The sequence below is a fragment of the Emydura macquarii genome, unplaced genomic scaffold, assembly GCF_026122565.2.
Source record: "Emydura macquarii macquarii isolate MOO-44397 ecotype Brisbane River unplaced genomic scaffold, CSIRO-AGI_Emac_v2 contig_1119, whole genome shotgun sequence".
Lineage (NCBI taxonomy): Eukaryota > Metazoa > Chordata > Testudines > Chelidae > Emydura > Emydura macquarii.
The window spans coordinates 3,257,533-3,275,252 of record NW_027131256.1 but is presented as its reverse complement, the minus strand read 5'-3'; the positions used below and the strand labels follow the sequence as shown (position 1 = coordinate 3,275,252).

Genomic DNA, 17,720 nt, shown 5'->3' with positions numbered 1-17,720 from the left:
TCTTACATCACCATTGGCCAATTCATGAATAGCAGGCATCCAAGAACCCTGGAAGAAGAAGAAAAGTGCCTGCCTTTTTATTCTGGGCCATCTTTAAAGTCTTCTACTCCTTTAATTCTTCTACAGAAGGCAGCTATTACAGTACCATTCTGACCAATAAAGGCAAGGAATAAGGCTGACTCTTTTGAAGCTCTTGTCTTTGTGTACCTATAGAGACAACAGAACTTAACTTAAAAGCAATGCAACAAGCATTTTTTGCTGGAGGCCAAATTTGATATCTCTGCCACACGTATAACATGTTGAGGTGTTTTCTTAACATGTATCTCATGCATGAGAATACAGAACACTGTATCCTCTTCTGCAACATATAGATCTTAACAAGGCATTAACTATTTTTAACAATCAAAAAGCATGTTTCTTTGATAGACTGTTCCTGCAATCTTTGCTGCTTAGTATGTGTAATTCAGTTTCTACTTGTTCCTCTCTCATTTACATATGATCATTGAAGGTATCCAAATTTAATTTTCAATTTTACCTTTCTGAGATGGCAATAGATTAATGTAATCTGACAATTTCCCTATGCATAATCCCTAGGAAATCCCACATATTGGTAGTAATGAGAAGATAGTGACTGGGTCTTATTCTGGGAACCAGAAGAGCAGACTTTAAAGTATTCAGCTTTATCTTTCCTTTTAATGTCTTCAAAAGACATTCTTCAATGCTTGCTGACAGGGCTATTTGTTGTTTTATTAAAAGACAAAGAAAGGTAAAGGAGAAAATAAATCCAGCTCAAGGTCTACACCAGCTTCTGCCAATATAGATTCTGGCAGATGGCCTTGGTGGAGGAGAGTGTACTAATGAAGGTTGCAGTAGTGATAAATGCTGCAGCATTTTCTCAGATGGAATAGTGGGAGAATGGAGCATAGAGAGACAAAGTGGGGACAGCTGGCTAAGAATGAGGTGGACAGAGTAGCCAGAAGATATGCTAACGTCTCAACATCCTTTGTCAGAAAGGCCCTGTGATGGGGCATCAAACCCACACAAGTCTTGAGTGGGTTAATAGGGGCTCTTATATACTGTAGCTGAAGGGGACCCAGGGATCAATAGGGCCTAATGGCAGATGAAGCCCACCTGGGGGAGAGTCTGGGCTAGGATTATAAACCAGGAAGTGAGATCAGTGAGAATACTTGCAGTCACTTTCTAGAGGGAAATGGAGTGGGCCAGGGATCAGGAGGAGATCTGAAGGGAGTGTCAGCCCTAGGGTCCTGCCCTGCCCTGGGCTGAGGAGTCCATCAAGAAGCTGAAAATGGTGAAGTAGCCATGGGGAGCTGAGAAATCTCTGGTGGTTAAGGAGAGGTGAGGTAGTAAGGAGCCTAGGGAAACAGCAACTGGGTCTGAGACTGAACAGACCTGGCTAGCTAGTCATAGGGGCCCTGGGTTGGAACCCAGGGTAGCGGGCAGGTGAGCCAGGGTTTCCCTACCAGCCCTGTAAAGTAGCACACTTGCTAGAGACCTGGAATAGAAGACCATCTGAGGCAGTCTGTACAGCTTGTTTGGGTGGTATTTTATTAACATGGAAGTGGGGGGGGGGGGAACTACATAGTGTCCTGTCCTGGAAAGAGGGACCACAGTCTGAACAACCAACAGATGGGGGCACCACATGGAGTGAGAGCTAATTCTCCGACCTAGCCACAAGGAGTAGCACCTGTGGTAAATGACATGTTGACAGGCCCCCAGTACAACTGCTAGCATATTTGAAAGCTGCTGCCGGTCAGGGGGATTCCAAAAGCTGTGATATTGCTTACTGTCCTGGTGTGAATCCTGGCTCCAGAATGACTGGCAAGACTATACAATTTATACCTTATAATTCATATAACATTCATTTAAGAATGAAAAGTTATGTATGTAAACAGAATATCCTGTAATGTTTTTATCTGAGCTACACTGAAGGAAGTCATCTGCTTCATTGGGTTTTCTCCCAAAAGACTGATTTCACTTATTGATGGTGAATGGTGGTGATAGCTGATTAATCAGGATAATATTAGCATAATTTTCCATTTAATGGGAATGCAGTAGCTAGTGCCATTTATTTATATTGAAGTGTAAGGTTCAAATTAAAGCAAAGAGATTCACCTGTAGGGATTCCCACTGAGTCCAAACCTCTCCTGTGTTCATTCTCTATTGTCTCCTCTCTTAGCGTCGGTGCTTTTCCTTATCTCTTAGAAGGGAGACAAATAAGAGGGAACATGATAAAAATGAATGGTCTAGAGAAGGTGAATTGGGTGCTTCTGTTTTTTTCCATCTTATAGAACAAGAAAGAGGCATTCAGTGAAACTAAATGATGACAAATTCAACACTGATAAAGCTTCTTTACACAATGTATAATTAGACTGTGAAACATTGCCATGGGTCATCACTCCGGCCAAGAACTTAATGAGATTGCTTAAATTATCGTTTTTTGCCTGTCACTTTAAACATATACTCCATTTTTGAAACCTGCCACTGGCTTCCCCTTATTCACTGCCTTAAGTATAAAGTTCTTGTTTGTCTTCAAGTCCCTTAACAGTCCCAATGTGAACCTTGGACCTTATCTCTTTTCATATCTCCCACAACTCCACCATTGATGCCCCATTTGTTTCCTTTTACCACACCTGTCTCCATGCTCTTCTGTATACTATCTTGTATTCAAGGATCCTTGTTCACAAAACTACCACCTTATTTTTATTCAGATCAGTCTGATAAACTCACTACTTCCGTGTGGAAGAGTTGAGTTCACAAGAATAATTTTTAAAACGTATTTTGTAACTCCTGTATCCCATCATTCTGTCTTTTCTATATATATCTTTTCAATTGTAAGCTCTTTGAGGCATAGACTGTGTATCTTATACGTGTTTTTATCTTTGTATCTTATTCAGTGCTGAGCACATTGTGGGCACTAAAAATAATGAGAATAATAACTTTTATATAAGTGACAAAGTAAGTCTGTAGCTATGCTGACAGCTTTTCACATTGGCTATATCTGTTTGTACTTAGTGTCACCATGCAATTCTTGTGCATGCTAACTACGGGTATGTCTACACCGCAATAAAACACCTGTGGCTGGCCTATGTCAGCTGACATGGACTGGGGGGGGGCTATAAAATTGCAGGGGAAATGTTGGGGCACTGGCTGGGGTCTGAGCCAGCTGACACAGGCCAGCCATGGGTATCTTATGCCGTGTAGATGGACCCTTAAGGCCCAACACAAAACCCATGGAAGTCAGCGGGAGACTTTCCATAGATTTCAGTGGGTTTGGGATCAGATTTTAAGGATCTAGTCCTCACAGAACTTGTCACTAGGAGCAGTGTTCTCCTCCAGTGAAAAGTCCCATAGACTTCAGTAGCAGTGCTGACTGTAGTCATCAGAGTACTCCTGTGTGGGCTAAATAAGCCGCCACTCGTGTTGTTGTTGCTGGTGGTATGGTGCCTCACCAGATGACTTCCTACTTTTTCGTGAGATCCTGTGGGGAGACTGGATATAGAGCTAGCACTGTGGTGTCATGAGTCAGAGTGCTGCTAGTGCATAGATGCATTTTATGGCTTTGTTTTCCTGCTAGGAACTGTTTTTAGGTGGTGTGTGTGTATATATGTTTTAGTTCTTGAATGTTTTAAGTATAGACATTTGGGGAAATGAGATGCCCCACTGTACCTACAATCAGGGAAAAGTGGCACTTGTGTGCAGGAGTTTGAATATGTAAACATATTACCATATCACAAGTGGATTGGGCCCTATCTTGCAAATTCTGGCCTCTGGGCAAAGTGCTTGCTACCGTGAGCTGCCCACTGAAGTCAATGGTTCCTGCAGGTAATCTGCACCTCCAAAAATTAAGCCACTTTCTTTTATCTGTCTAAAATGAAACTATATTTGAAAAATCAGGCCTGAGTACCTAGATCAGGAATGGAGTTACTTATTTCATAAGACTCAGTTTGCTACCAGGTTGTTCATAGCACAAGTATGTTTTTCTTTTCTTTTGTTTTTCCTCTTTTTGGTAAAGTTTTGGATCAGCAGTTTTCTTGTTAGTCACTAATCAGGACTGGGAAAAGTTTTTCTGCTGCAGAAGCCATGTGATATTTTCTATTTCACAATAACCCATATATCTTAAATAATAAAGAAGTGAAATCATCTATCTCCTAAGTCTGTCCTTTTGTGACATTTACAAAATGCAAATGGATCTGTGCTATTTCCCAGCCTGTAAGCAATCCCTTGGGAGGACACCTTCAGTGTGCCAGACTCCCAACAGCTCACACTCTTCTACAAAAGTAGACCACGTGACCTCAGCATTTCCTAGGCTGAGCCTCTTGGCTCTAGCACTCCTTTCTCTCACTATGAGCTCTGCCCAGTGAATGTGACTGAAGCAGAGTCCTGTTCAGAGGCTTTTACTCCCTTCAGCAATCAATGCACTTCAGCAAGTATCTGCAGTGACTCCATGCAGCATTTTCAAGACAGAGGAAGGTTGATTAGTCAACTGGAATACTGCACTGGGAAATCCTTTCTTCAACCGAGAGAAGCAAAGATTAAGACAGTCCATTCTGGTGAAAGCCAGGGCTCCTTTGAGCCATGCTACTGTAGAAAGCAGCTTAGTTTCCTTTCTCTGTTACTTTCCCTTTTTATTAGGCCTTGTCTATACTGAAGCGCTATACCTACTCTGCTTCAGCTGTGCCAGTGTAGCACTTCAGTGTGACACTACCTATACCAACAGGAGGGATTCTCACATCAGTGTAGATAATCCACTGACTCAAGAGGCGGTAGCTAGGTTGACAGAATTCTTTCTTTGACCTAGTGCTGTCTACACAGGGAGTTAGGTCATCTTAATTATGTCACTTAGGGTGTAGATTTTTCACACCCCTGAGCAACATAGTTATGCTGACTTAATTTTCTAGTGTAGACCAGCCCTAAGTCCCAGGTGAGAGCTCCTGTGTCTCTGAGGCCAGTACTTAAAACAGATACCTGATACCTCTCATCATTGTTCACGCTATGTTCATGAGTTCAGCCTCTGCAGCTAGGTGTTAACCTTTAGTCACTGGGGTTCCCATTGTTTCTGTAGGGCCTTCCATTGATACGCATTGGTTCCAGCCAGTACTTCATGACCCATTCATTTCACCCCAGAAAGTTACATGACTCAAACACCTAATGTATCCTGCTCTTTACACTCAGTGCATAGCAGAACAAAGCACAGAGGGAAAATGAGGTACGTGTTGGGATCATAAAATATCACCAACATTCCCATATTTAGCACAGCAAGCTTTGTCAAGCTGTTTAAATATGCTAAATTTAGACAGTAATCCAATACTGCCAGTTAATTGTTACCTTTCCAAAATTCTATAGTTCAGTGAAAGCTATTTGAAATTGACATAACACTATCTTTATTTCTTATACAGTACATCTCATGAAAAAGTAGCCTTCTCCTAGAGCTAAAACTATGTTGAGTACATATCCGTTTATTCGAGATTTTAATCTTGACTCAGGTTAGGGGATTTAGGATGAGTTACAGAGTTAAAACCATGGCCTGTATTTGGAGGAAGAGGAGGTTTAGAGAAGAGGCCTATTCCAGCCTAATTTTCTGGCCTAACCCAAGTGGGGTAGAGTCATTTTCTGACCTAACCCTTCCTCCTGAATCTGAGTCAGTGCTGCTGCTGCCTCCTACCTGTTGGGTAGGCACAACGGCAGCTACATGTCCTGCTCCTGCCAGCCACCACCGTGGAGACCTGACCCAACACAACCCGGACCTGACACTTGTATTTGGGTCCCATTGGCAGACTGGGTTTCAGGATTCTAATTCAGAGTGGTCAGACTAAACAGGAACTCCTGATTCATCCAGAATTCGTTCAGGGATTCTGGGAGAGCTAACACTGGAGTGAAGCTCTACCACCCTTTGAAAGGGTGGCATTTGCTTGCCCCCCTGTCCTTTACAAGAAAACAGATTTTGACTGGCTCCTAAATCTTCTCAAAATAGAGTGTAAGAGGGAATAAAGTAGTGTACAGACTTTGTGCTGGCCCCCTCTGCACATAGGTACATTTCAGCTAGTGCTCACATTGTCGATCATTCTCATAGCTATACTAACTCCTGAAGAGTTATAGATTGGATCCACTAATCTTGGAAAGTGTGATACTTTCTGAGTATCACACACCAAAGTTTATTGATATTGTAAAGAGCTTCATCTTTCTGTGCTGGTCTACATAAGGCAGCTTACACTGACCTAATTATGTCAGTGCATACTCTACGGTCTTCCTCCCACCGATGTAAGTGCCCTACTACACTGACATAACTCCACCACCATGAGAGGCGTAAGGCTTATGTTGGTGTAGTTAGGGTGATGCAGTGTCTGTGTAGACACTGCGTCCCTTACATCGACTGTTGGCTATCGGCTATTGGCTCCTGCTGCGAAATTGACAAGAAAGCATGGCAGCTAGAACCCAGCTGTCCCATGTTCTCCTGGAGAGCTGGGTGTCTGGACCCCGGTCCCCAGGAGTGGGAAGCCCTAGGCAGTTTCCCTTGCTCTCAGCGGGGAACAGGGAGCCGGGGATGGGGGGGGGGGGGACGCACTCACTGAGAGCCTGTGGGGCAACTGTGCTCCCGGCAGGGAGCTGCAAACTGAGATGAGAGACCAGGCTCTCAGCTCCCCACATTCCCCTCTTAGGTTGGTGGAAGTGCTCCTGCTTAGGATGCATACCACTGACCCAAGGAGGATAGTGTGGACATGAACCACCACAGGAATTACTGCGTTGATTGTATTAGGTCAACTTTCATTTCATAGTGTAGACATACCCTCAGGGGAGAGAATTGCTCAATGTCCTTTATCTGCAAGAGTAATGCTCTTTTAACTTGTCGGCTTTGTAAAATTGTGAGGTTTTCTTATTATTCTGTTTAGACTGTAACTCTTTTTTTTAGTTTAAAAGGAATGAACAGTTGGAGACTGACACATGCATACTTTTGGGATGCAAAACACACCACCATCCTTAAGAGATGCTTTATTGCCTAAAAACAGCTTTCAGAGACAAAAGACCCAAGGAGAACAGATCTATGCAGAAAGTTACATACAGAGAAGAGAGTAACAATTACAGGTAGAACTTTATGACATGGCAAAATTATTCACTTGAAATAATATGCACTTTTTAAGGGAAAAAACCAGTGTAAATGCTGCATAACCCAGCTCCTAAATTATTAGTTTTGTATGACCTAGGTAATCAAAAACTTCTGATATGTACAGCTGTAATATGAACATGCACTATGCAAGATGCAATAAAATAAATTGGAGTTTAAGATGTGTTCTGGCTGTATTTTCATGATAATTTATACACTTTCATTCATGGGGAGGAATATAACCAAGAACAAATCTCTTGTAATTACACGTTTCAGGTTGATAGTGCTGATATTTTAATTAGAACTGCTGAAGATTAGCATGTGCTGCTTTGCTTTAGAGAAAGCAAGAATAATTGTTAAATCAAAGGTTAATTGCTAGGTAGTTAGATTCATGTCCTCTTTGCAGTTTACTCTTGGTGATAACAGAAATGTCAGAATCCTTGACTTTGACTGCAACAGACTGGGCAGACCTGGTGTTGATTGCTACTGCCAACACGAAAGTGGTGCCGCGGTACTGCAGCTCCAGTTTTTAATCAATGAGGTAAGGCTATATTTACAGTGGGCAGATTCTTCTTTCCTTAAATATGGTTGAATGGTGCAGTTTATATATTTTTGCAATGTAACTTCCAGATAGGGCAAATGAAGGTGCCAGCAAGAATCTATGGACCTGATTCTGCTGCCCAAGTCTTACACTCAGAAGAATTACTTACTGTGTAAGTAGTCCTGTTTAAATTAATGTGACTACATATAGTAAGGTGACCAGATGTCCTGATTTTCTAGGGACAGTCCAATATTTGGGGCTTTTTCTAATAAATGTGCCTACTACTCCCCACTCCCTGTCCTGATTTTTCACACTTGCTCATGCTTGCTATCTCATCACCCTAACTTGTAGTATAAGGTATTACTCAATGTAAGTATGGGTGATAGAATTGGGACCTTTATATGATGATGTGAAATACCGAACATAAGCAAGCTGCATATGTGTACCCTAAATTCTTGGATCTTCTTCCTGACTGCACAGACATCTGTAAAATAGAAATTAATGTCAACAATGAACTAACAAAAATGGCACCAATACAAAAAGATTCTGGTTGGCTGAAACTTCATAGTCTGAGGGTACTCAAAATAATCAGAACTGATCCCTATAAATGCAATGGAAAATGCTTTGGGATCCGCCTCCTGAATTAAACTTGTTATGGAAATAATAATAAAGTAATAATAAATAATAATTAATAATGGGGTAGCAGTTCCCCCCCAATTCAAGTCATGCAGCTTCCGCTTTCTCCATACTCCCTGGGTACCAGAAGGAGGTGGGGACACTGAGTACAGGAGAGTGTCTCTCTGCTCAAAGTTCTGGTGCCACAGCAGCTCCTGGCCTCTGGAGCCTTAGCTTCTGCAGCTGCAGGATGGAGCATACTCAGTCACTCTGTGCAGATGGTACATACACATTCTAGTCAGCATGGAGGAGCTGGGAGGATTGGAACTTGCTCAGTACAGACAGAATCCTCAAAGAATGTAGCTGCCAAACTCTAACAAGTCTCTACTGAGCATGTGCAAACTGGTTGTTTGTTTGTTTGTTTGTTTGTTTTTCAAAGACTCCTAACCTGGCCATATTTGGGCAGACTTTCATGGGGAAGGCAAAAGGCACATCCCTGACACACAAACTACCCCGTGACAAACTTCAGACCAGGACTGCTGGAACGATTTTTATAATGGGGGTGATGAGAGCCATTGAACCAAACTGTAAACCTTGTATATAATGGAAACCACTTCAAACCAGGGGGTACGGGAGCACCCCCAGCACCCCAGTTCCAGCACCTATGCTTCAGGCCCCTACTCCAAAGCATGGAGGCATTGGAGCTTCTCAACAAAAAAATTTTACAACCATTTTATCATGTGTAAAACAACATTTTTTCTCCTAATCTTGTTCTGAGAAATGGCTGAACCATTATAGCTGAAACTTTCCAGAAAAACTCAGCCTGCGGGAAACACCTGGCATAGAATGTTTCAGCCTAAACAGTTAATATTTGGCAAAGTTATAAGCAACTGAAAATAGGATCTTATATTGGAAAGTCTCAGGCAACCTTAACTACAGGTGTAACTGCCTATAGCATATTCTTAAGCAAAAGAGTTTAACATTGGCATTTAAAACTTAAATAAATTATACATGGAGCTTAAAGGAATCAGATTCATATTCAAACTGAATGAAACATTTCTACTCAGATTTTCCTACTTATGCTAAAGTTGAGACAATTACTTTTGCAGTGTGTGTGTGAACACTTATAAATACGTGGGCCACCATGTTATCATGAGACTCACTCTTGCTTACCCTGCTTTCTTTCTGATTTTAGCTTCTGTAGTTCTGTGCTCCCCTAGATTATGTCTTACCCAGCTGACTATTCCTTCAGTGTCTTCTTTACTAGTTCCTTTAATTACTTTCTCCTATCCATAGGGTTTTCTGCAGGGTTTTTTTCTGTCCTCTTCTCTCCTATTTCTATTCTTTGTACACGCTTTTTTTTCCCCCATGGATTTTTCCATGGATTTAACTACCATATGAAAGCTGATTGTTCTGGATTTTCCTCTCTGTATCCACACACATCCAAGAATAGATGCCAGAGGTCAGCTATAGATGTTCAACCACCATCTCAAATTAGGGTGACCAGATGTCCCAATTTTATAGGACAGTCCTGATATTCAGGGCTTTTTCTTATGTAGATACTTATTACCCCCCACCCCGTCCTGATTTCCCACACTTGCTATCTGGTCACCCTGTCTCACATTCTGGTCTTCTCACCTTTCCTCCTAATCTTCCTCCTCCTTGCTTCCCTTCTCCATCTTGATTGAGAATTCCACTTTCCTTCCAGTTTTTCGGGCCCATAATCTTTGATTGCACTCTCCCCATACCCAATCTTTTAAGTCACATCACTTTTTCCTCTTTATTGTAACCAAAATCCACCTTTTTTTATTACAGCGAACGTTATTTCCTATCTTGATGACTGGAACCTTCTCATCTGTGGCCTCATGCTTCTCCACTCTCAGCTGTGGCCAACGTTGCTGAGCAACTTATCATCTCTTCTGCTACTCTGACCACATCATCCCCTCAAGTCTCTTCGTTACTGTTCCATCTTATACTGTACTGAAGTCAAACTCTGCATGGTACCCTACAAGGCCCAGCATATTCTTCCCTCTGTGGTGGAGGTTCCCTTGTCTTTTAGGTCATTTAAATTTTTTACAACTTAAGGAGAGAAAGGAATTCACCAAGGAATCACTTCAATGCATGGGATTTTCCCAATGCCTTTATTAGTATATATAGACCTCCAATGGCATTGAAATGAGCAGTTAATGAGAGTAGGACATAAATCCAGGGTGCCTAAAAAGAACTCTACCTCCAACAGTCACGGTCTCAGTTGCATTTTTAGCCCTGGATGCTTAGTCCCAAATTAAAACACCTCCTTCCCTTTGGGCAGTGGCTAATTCTTGCATACTATGCCATAGGGACCATGCACTTGCTTGCTTCTTGGGCCTGTCCCTAACCCTGAGCTCAGACTTTCCTTGGGTTTGCTGAGTCCTTTTAGCAGCACATGCCCTATCCTGCAGCCCTTCCTCAGAAGGCATCTCAGTCTTCCAATCAGAGGCAGCCAGAAGTAGGGGTTGAATTTTCTGCCTGCTCTCTAGCCAAGCAAGGCTATGGCTACGGGGAGAAGCCACATTCCCAGCCAATTAGGGCTCAACAGGCAGGGCCTTTCTTCACAGCACTGTGGCTGAGCTGTGGAGTGGAGATTGCTCATCTCCATTTGCATCTCTGGTCTCACTTTCCCTGCTCTCTACTATCTATCTTCCCAATCTCTCTACTATCCTTTAACTTGTCCTTTTCTCACTCTTGGTTTTGCATTTTCTGTTATCTTGACCTGACTATTATACTGTGCCTGGGGCAGTCTCCCTTTCTTGATGTGCTAAGTGCTCTCTTCTTGCTTCAACTGCCTTCTTCAAACCCATCTTTTCAAGCTAATCCCTCTTCCCCCCCCTTGTTCCCATTCTTCCACACTCTTCCTGGTTTATCAATCACAAACGTATTTAATTTCAGATGTTTAATAATAGATTGAGCTATTTGATTTTCCAGATCAGCTCAAATCTGAACATTTTAAATTAGTACAAGATCAGCCAGAGCAAAGTATTGGTTGTTGCAGAAGGAAAAGTAAATATATAGATTGTTCAGAAGGAAAAGTAAATATTTCACAGATGTTGTACTGCTGTCTACTTACAGATCATGGTCTTATTCTTAAATAATCTTCCCTTTTAATCTGCATATGTATAACATTCCACCATATTCTGTCTCTGATTGCTGTAGGGTGCCTTGGTCAGTGCGAGTGCGGATGACACACTTCATTTGTGGAACCTAAGACAGAAACGGCCGGCTATTCTTCATTCTCTGAAATTTAACAGAGAACGGTAAGCCAGTTTGACAATAAACAAAGCTGTTGTTTTAAAAACTGACTAGTTGGATTTTGCTGATATATCAGTGGTGTGAGGGTTCATTGTTGTATGTGGGTTTCTTGTTTGTTTGTGGAGGGGTTGTTATCCTAATGAATGATGCAGCTGGCTGTCTTGAAGGTTTTTCTTCCTTTGTAATTTTTAAAATCTGATTTACACAGAACATGATTCAGCAGAGTGCAATTTGTGGTGCAGTAGCCCCCTCAAGTCTGTAGAATCTATTTCTGCTTCCCACTAAAGAGGGGCTTCTGTGTCCTTCTAATTGTGCAAACTGGCACAATTAAAAGATTCTTTTTAAGGCCAGTTCTGTTCTGACCTACTGTACAACACAGACCATAGTCCTTCACCCAGTAATTCCTGTATTGAAGGGAAAATTCTTTTCTACTATGTAAGGATATAGAAACCAGATTTTTGGCAAATTGTTTTCTATTATTTTACAGTAAATACTGGCATGTTAACATAATAGTGTAGATGTGTAATAGAATTATGATGAGTAAATCTCAAATGATTGGAAAATTTGCTTTCATGATTAGTTTTGCTTTTTGAATGCTTAATAATTGGAAGTCTCTAGACAAAATAAATTAAATAAATCGTAAACATTTTCAGATTTAGCTACCCATAGATTAGTCACTTAAATAAATATGCCTGTATTTTCGGAGCTGCTGAGCACTCAGCTCACATTGACATCAGTTAGAGCTGCAGAGAGAGAGGAAGGATTATAGAAGAGCAGCAGCCCTGTTCTAGTTATGTTTCAGAGCAGCTTTCTGTTTAAAGTTGGATTGCTCTGAAACTTGTATGGTGACTTGGATTGCCTTGAAATGTGGTGTGCCTCATGGGGATTCAGGGTAAGGTCAGTGATCAAAGTTTACAGCCATTTAGACAAGAGATTCCCAAGATACACCACTGGGGTTGGGGGTGGAAGAAGAGGGGAAGGGAAGCCTTTCTTATAGTTGACCTATTCTGGCAACACTTTCTTGTGCACAAAGAGAGAACAAACCAAAGCTCATAACATTGCACCAGGACCTCCAGTGCCTGAGGATTATCTCAACAGAGTGTGTGGTACCCACTAGCCCTTTGGGGGGAAATAAAATAAAAACAGTTCTCCAGTTTGACATGAGCCAAGCAGAGAAAGCTCACATCTCGAACAGATTACACTGAGCATGCATGAACAGAGGAGTTATGAAATTTTTGAAGGCTGAGAGTTCTGTTAGTAGCTGGATAGCCCAAGGGACTAAGTGGTTGTCCTTTAAATACTGAAACTTTCTGTCAATTCAAGTCCTACTTTGGGTAGAAATCTTGAAAAGGTCAGAATCATGTTGCTAAGAAGTGTGAGGTATAGCGGTTTTTTTGTTTTTGAATGAAAGTATTTTTATTACCTTTCTCTTCCCCTTCCCCCTCAAAAAGACATATGAATGTGTCCTGGAAGGAGAGGAACATTGTAGGGTGGAGGAATGAGAGGAGTTTGGGGCTGCATTATGGGGAAGGGGGATTATGGGAAGGGAGATAAATGAGGGTGGGGAAGTGAAAGGGGTTGGATGGGTCAGGTGAAAGAGAGGGACACTGGGAAGGACACATGGGAGTGAGTGGCAGGCTGACTAGGGGAGAATGGGGTCAAAGGTGTCTCAGCCTCATGTTCTCCCCTTCTATGTGTGTTGCAGGATCTGGTGGCCCTTTGCCCCTCTCGGAGAGTCTGAGCCTCTCTCCCTGCCCCACCCTCATGTGAGCTGCAATCTGGGGTTCTTTGCCTCCGAATGGTGGTTGAGCATCATTCGCTTGGTATTCTGTGAGCAAATGTAAAGTGGTTATTAAATTTCACAACTGTAGTATTCTGTCAGGCGTGTACACTAAGTGTTTGAGTGTATGGCAGTTGCAGATAGCCCCTTTTCTTTACAGTGAAAAAGCAGAGAGCAAGCATGAATGGTTTGGGTGTTTTGGGTCATGCCTCAGAAGGCAGAGTTAAGGTTACATGGGCATGTATCTTCACTCTGTATTCCTGGTTTTCTGAAGTTTGAGTTTTTCCAAACAGTGTTTCTAGAAGGGCTTGAGATCTCTCTGGGCAACCTTAACTCTGTGTTAACAAGGTTTATTGTCAAGGTTTAATACACTATTTTTGATTGAGTGTGAAGATTGCAAATCTCTGAAGACATCCAGATAGACTTATGTGCAGTGCTTGGGAGGAGCCAATGGTCATAGTACATGTAGGTACCAGTGACATAGGGAACGGTAGTAGAGAGGCCAAGTTTAGGCTGCTAGGTAAGAAATTAAAGTCTAGGGCCTCCATGGCATCATTCTCTGAAAGGTTTTCAGTTCATGCACAGGACCAGTTAGACTGGCAGAGAACTGCAGGGTCTTAATGTATGGATGAGATGATGATATTGGGAGGATGGATTTCAGTTTGAGAAACTGGGAAATCTTTTTGGAAAGAAGAAGCCTTTACAGGAAGGATGGGATCTACCTAAACCAAAAACCAAACAGATTGGTGGCATGTAAAATTAAAAAGGTCATAGAGAAGTTCTTAAACTATGGACTAGGGAAAAGCCAACAGTTCAGACTCTTAGGGGAGGATTTATTAAAGGGGATATTAGGATATCCTAGTAAAGTGGAGAGCAAAAAAACTTTAAGTACATCAGGAGCAGGAAGCTTGCCATAGAATCAGTGGGGCTACTGGATGATCAAAGTGCTAACAGAGCACTCCAGGAAGACAAGGCCATTGTGGAGAAGTGAAATGAGTTCTTTGCACTGGTCTACACTGCAGAGGATGTGAAGGAGATTCCCACACCTGAACCATTCTTTTTAGGTGACAAATATGAGGAACTGACCCAGATTGAGGTGTCAATAGCAGTGGTTTTGGAACAAATTGATAAATTTCAACAATAATAAGTCACCAGGACCAGATGGTATTCACCCAAGCATTCTAAAGGAATTCAGATATGAAATTGCAGGACTACTGACTGTGGTATGTGACCTATTGCTTACATTAGCTATCCACCAGTCATCTGGTGCAGAGGCTGATTTAATGCCAGTTTTTTAACTTCAGTACCAGGCAAATTGGTTTGAAACTATATGAAAGTACAGAATTATCAGACACATAGATGAACATGTCCCAAATAAACCATATAATATAGGGTCAAACAAAGAGGATTACCTTAACTCTGCTCCAGGAGAAGAATTGAAAATCTCATGGAAACAGTCTTGTCTGTGAGACTTATTATTTGTTCATACTGCAGTTGAACCTAGAGGCCATCTAGTTCAGGACCTCTGTTGTGCTAAGTGCTGCACGAACATACAGAAAATGCCAGTTCCTGCCCCAAAGACCTTGCAATCTACCAAAAAAAAAAAAAAAAAGTCTGTCACCTATGTCAAGTGGGTTGGAATGGGAGGGTGGAAAACAGGGTAACAAAAATAATAGGATGTTCACAATTCTTAGCAAACCATGGGCAGTACTTCTCATCTTCCAAATGTTCTACAAACACTATCAGAGAGGTATAATTAACTTTGTTTCATAGATGGAGAATCCAAGGAACTGAAGTAACAAGAGTTATTCCAGTACTTCCTTGTCTGGCTTTTTATAGTACTATGAGGACAGTCTTCTCTGTAGCATTCTTGTATTTCTGGTTTAGGTTTTAACTGAAGTGATGGTGGTGGTCAGGAAACTGACTCTATTTTCATGATCTCAGATGTTTAGTTCAAGTATGAATGATGGTTGGGGTTGCTTACTTTTTTAAAATCTGTATAAGTTCACTCATTCTCTTTCAAGTGCTTGTCTATATGTATGCCGCCTACACCCCATGTGCTCATGATCAGAATCTTTTGGCCAGCAAAGTGCATCAGGCTATGCCTATGTACTGCAGGCCCTTGTTCCTCCCCTCCCCCTCCACAAATCTTAGGTCGTAAAGGATGGAGCAAGACCAACTGATTCCTTCTTCTTGCCTGTGTCTGCAAGATGGTACCAAGAGATCAGGGTCCCTGTCTCTTTCATTTGCATTTCTATGCTAGTAATAGTGTATAGTTCTTTACCATAGTTTAGGATTAGTTAATTAGATAGTCAATGTAAGTTTACTTTCTAAATTTTAGTTTGATGGTTTTTCTTTTGTAATTTTTTTCATCACCTGTGTGACCCAGGGACCTGTTGGTGCCAACTGGCAGAGGGTAATGAGATGCATAGGGTTGTACAGGAATGCCTTGGACAAATATATTCATAAGTTCATCAAAGGGTGGCACATGAGGTCTCTGCCAAGAACCAGTATCCCACTGGGCATCATAATAATTGCAAAATGTATGTATGGATAATATTTAAGGAGTATGTATCTATAGGGAAATAGATTCTTGAAGTATTGGAGTTAAGGCAGGTCACCTAAAGTGACCTAAAGTCACTTACCTAACGAAACCTTTCTGCAGTTACAGATGGGCGCTATCTCCCTGTCTGGCCATTTGTGTATTGTGCATTGTATGCCTCACAATGTATGCCTATTTGCATACTTAGCCAGGGGATAATCTACAAGAGAGGAAATCTCCAGGATGAAACTAACAGCAACAGGGAGTGCCATGTTTATGAATAAAGACAAAAAATTGTTCTGGTATATATTGGGGTACAAGAAACACACAGAATTTTTCATCTAGGAGGCAACTCAGAATGTGCTTGTCTCATGAAAGGAGGGTTTCAGCCAACCTGGCTGTTAAAGCTCTGCAAGAATTTTAGGTGAGCAATACTGTACAAGACACGAGTATATTGTTAATTAAGCCAAAGCTCTAGAATGTGTATTATGATTTTATTTGATATGTAACCATTTGTTTCCAATACTTCTATATGCTCCTACTTAAATCTCTGTTTTGTTAAATAAACATATACTTGTTTTTACTGTAAACATATCTAAGACTTCTGAGTTAAGAGGAGCAGTGATCTGAGGTAGAACTGGTAAATGTGGGTGTATTGTTTCTTTGGACACAGTGAATCTGAGTACTGTGAATGTGTGGTGAACCAGGGGCTGGATACTTCACTGGACACTCGCAGTACTGTGGATGTGTGGTGAACCAGGGGCTGGATACTTCACTGGACACTCGCAGTACTGTGGATGTGTGGTGAACCAGGGGCTGGATACTTCACTGGACACTCGGAGGGCTTGAAGGTTGGGGTGAGCCAGTTGCTAAACTGTAAAATAACAGCAGGGCCTGCGAGGCCTGGAAGGGGGTGCTTGTGTGGCCTGTGGCTAGTGGAGTTGGGGAGCTGACCCACAGCAGGCACAATCAAGGCTTCCTCATGCTAAGGCCAGGGGTAGTGAGGTGCCTCATAACACTTGGCGTCCCTGAAAAGCGTCATAGCCTGGTATCAGGTATTCATGGCTGATCAAAAATCTCCTGTTTTTAAGCATTGTCGTGTCCCCTCAATGACAGACACTCAAAATATTGGAGGAAATTGAGGAATTTCTCACTGAGAAACGTACACTATTTGTTTTGAAAACAGACATTAAAAGCAAGGGATGCTCGATTAAAGCTTTCTCCTTGATAAGTCCATTAGGTGTGCCTCAGACTCTGGACAGCAGGATGCTTCAGACTCTGCAGTGCACTGCAAAAAGCTACTACCTCTGCTTCAGGTGCTAGGGCTCCTCCTTCACTAAAAGATTCTTCTGCTAATCTGCTGTCATTCCCTCCTCCCACCCTGAAAAGAGGAGGTCTGAGTAGTGCTCCTGTAAGGCACACATGTGGGGCTCTATCTATATTTCTGCCAACCAAAAGAGCAAGTCTGATCTTTCTACTTTAAAAAAGAGTAATTCAAGGCCTGACCAATGTTCCTATGTATCCATAAATACCCAGAAGTTAGACTGTTGGTAGGCTTCTGGCACCAATTTAACTGGCACAGCCTACTCCAGTGCCAACTACCCCTAGCTTCCTCTTAGTATTAATGCTATCAGCATTGAGGTTCATGATGCCCAGAGATCTCATTGCATCAGCCCTGCCTGAATCACTTTCCTTCCTTCTCACTGAAGGGGTCACTGAACTGGTACTGCAACCTTCCATACTGGAATTGTCTTCAGCATCAATTAGGAATCTCCCTTCTTCCTCCAATGCTCAGACTCCAACAAGGTCTACTCCTCCTCTGCAAGAGGAGTAT

The 17,720-nt window shown here is 42.0% G+C and overlaps 1 protein-coding gene across 3 annotated transcripts in view; it reads left to right on the top strand.

Annotated features, from left to right (window-relative positions):
* STXBP5L (syntaxin binding protein 5L) overlaps window positions 1-17,720 on the top strand; it is a 354,593-nt gene that overhangs the window by 111,821 nt on the left and 225,052 nt on the right. For all 3 annotated transcript variants that reach the window (XM_067546369.1, XM_067546370.1, XM_067546368.1), the window contains exons 3-4: window positions 7,580-7,661; window positions 11,469-11,569. In XM_067546369.1, coding sequence (XP_067402470.1) covers window positions 7,580-7,661; window positions 11,469-11,569 — 183 coding nt within the window. The remainder of the gene's footprint in view (window positions 1-7,579; window positions 7,662-11,468; window positions 11,570-17,720) is intronic.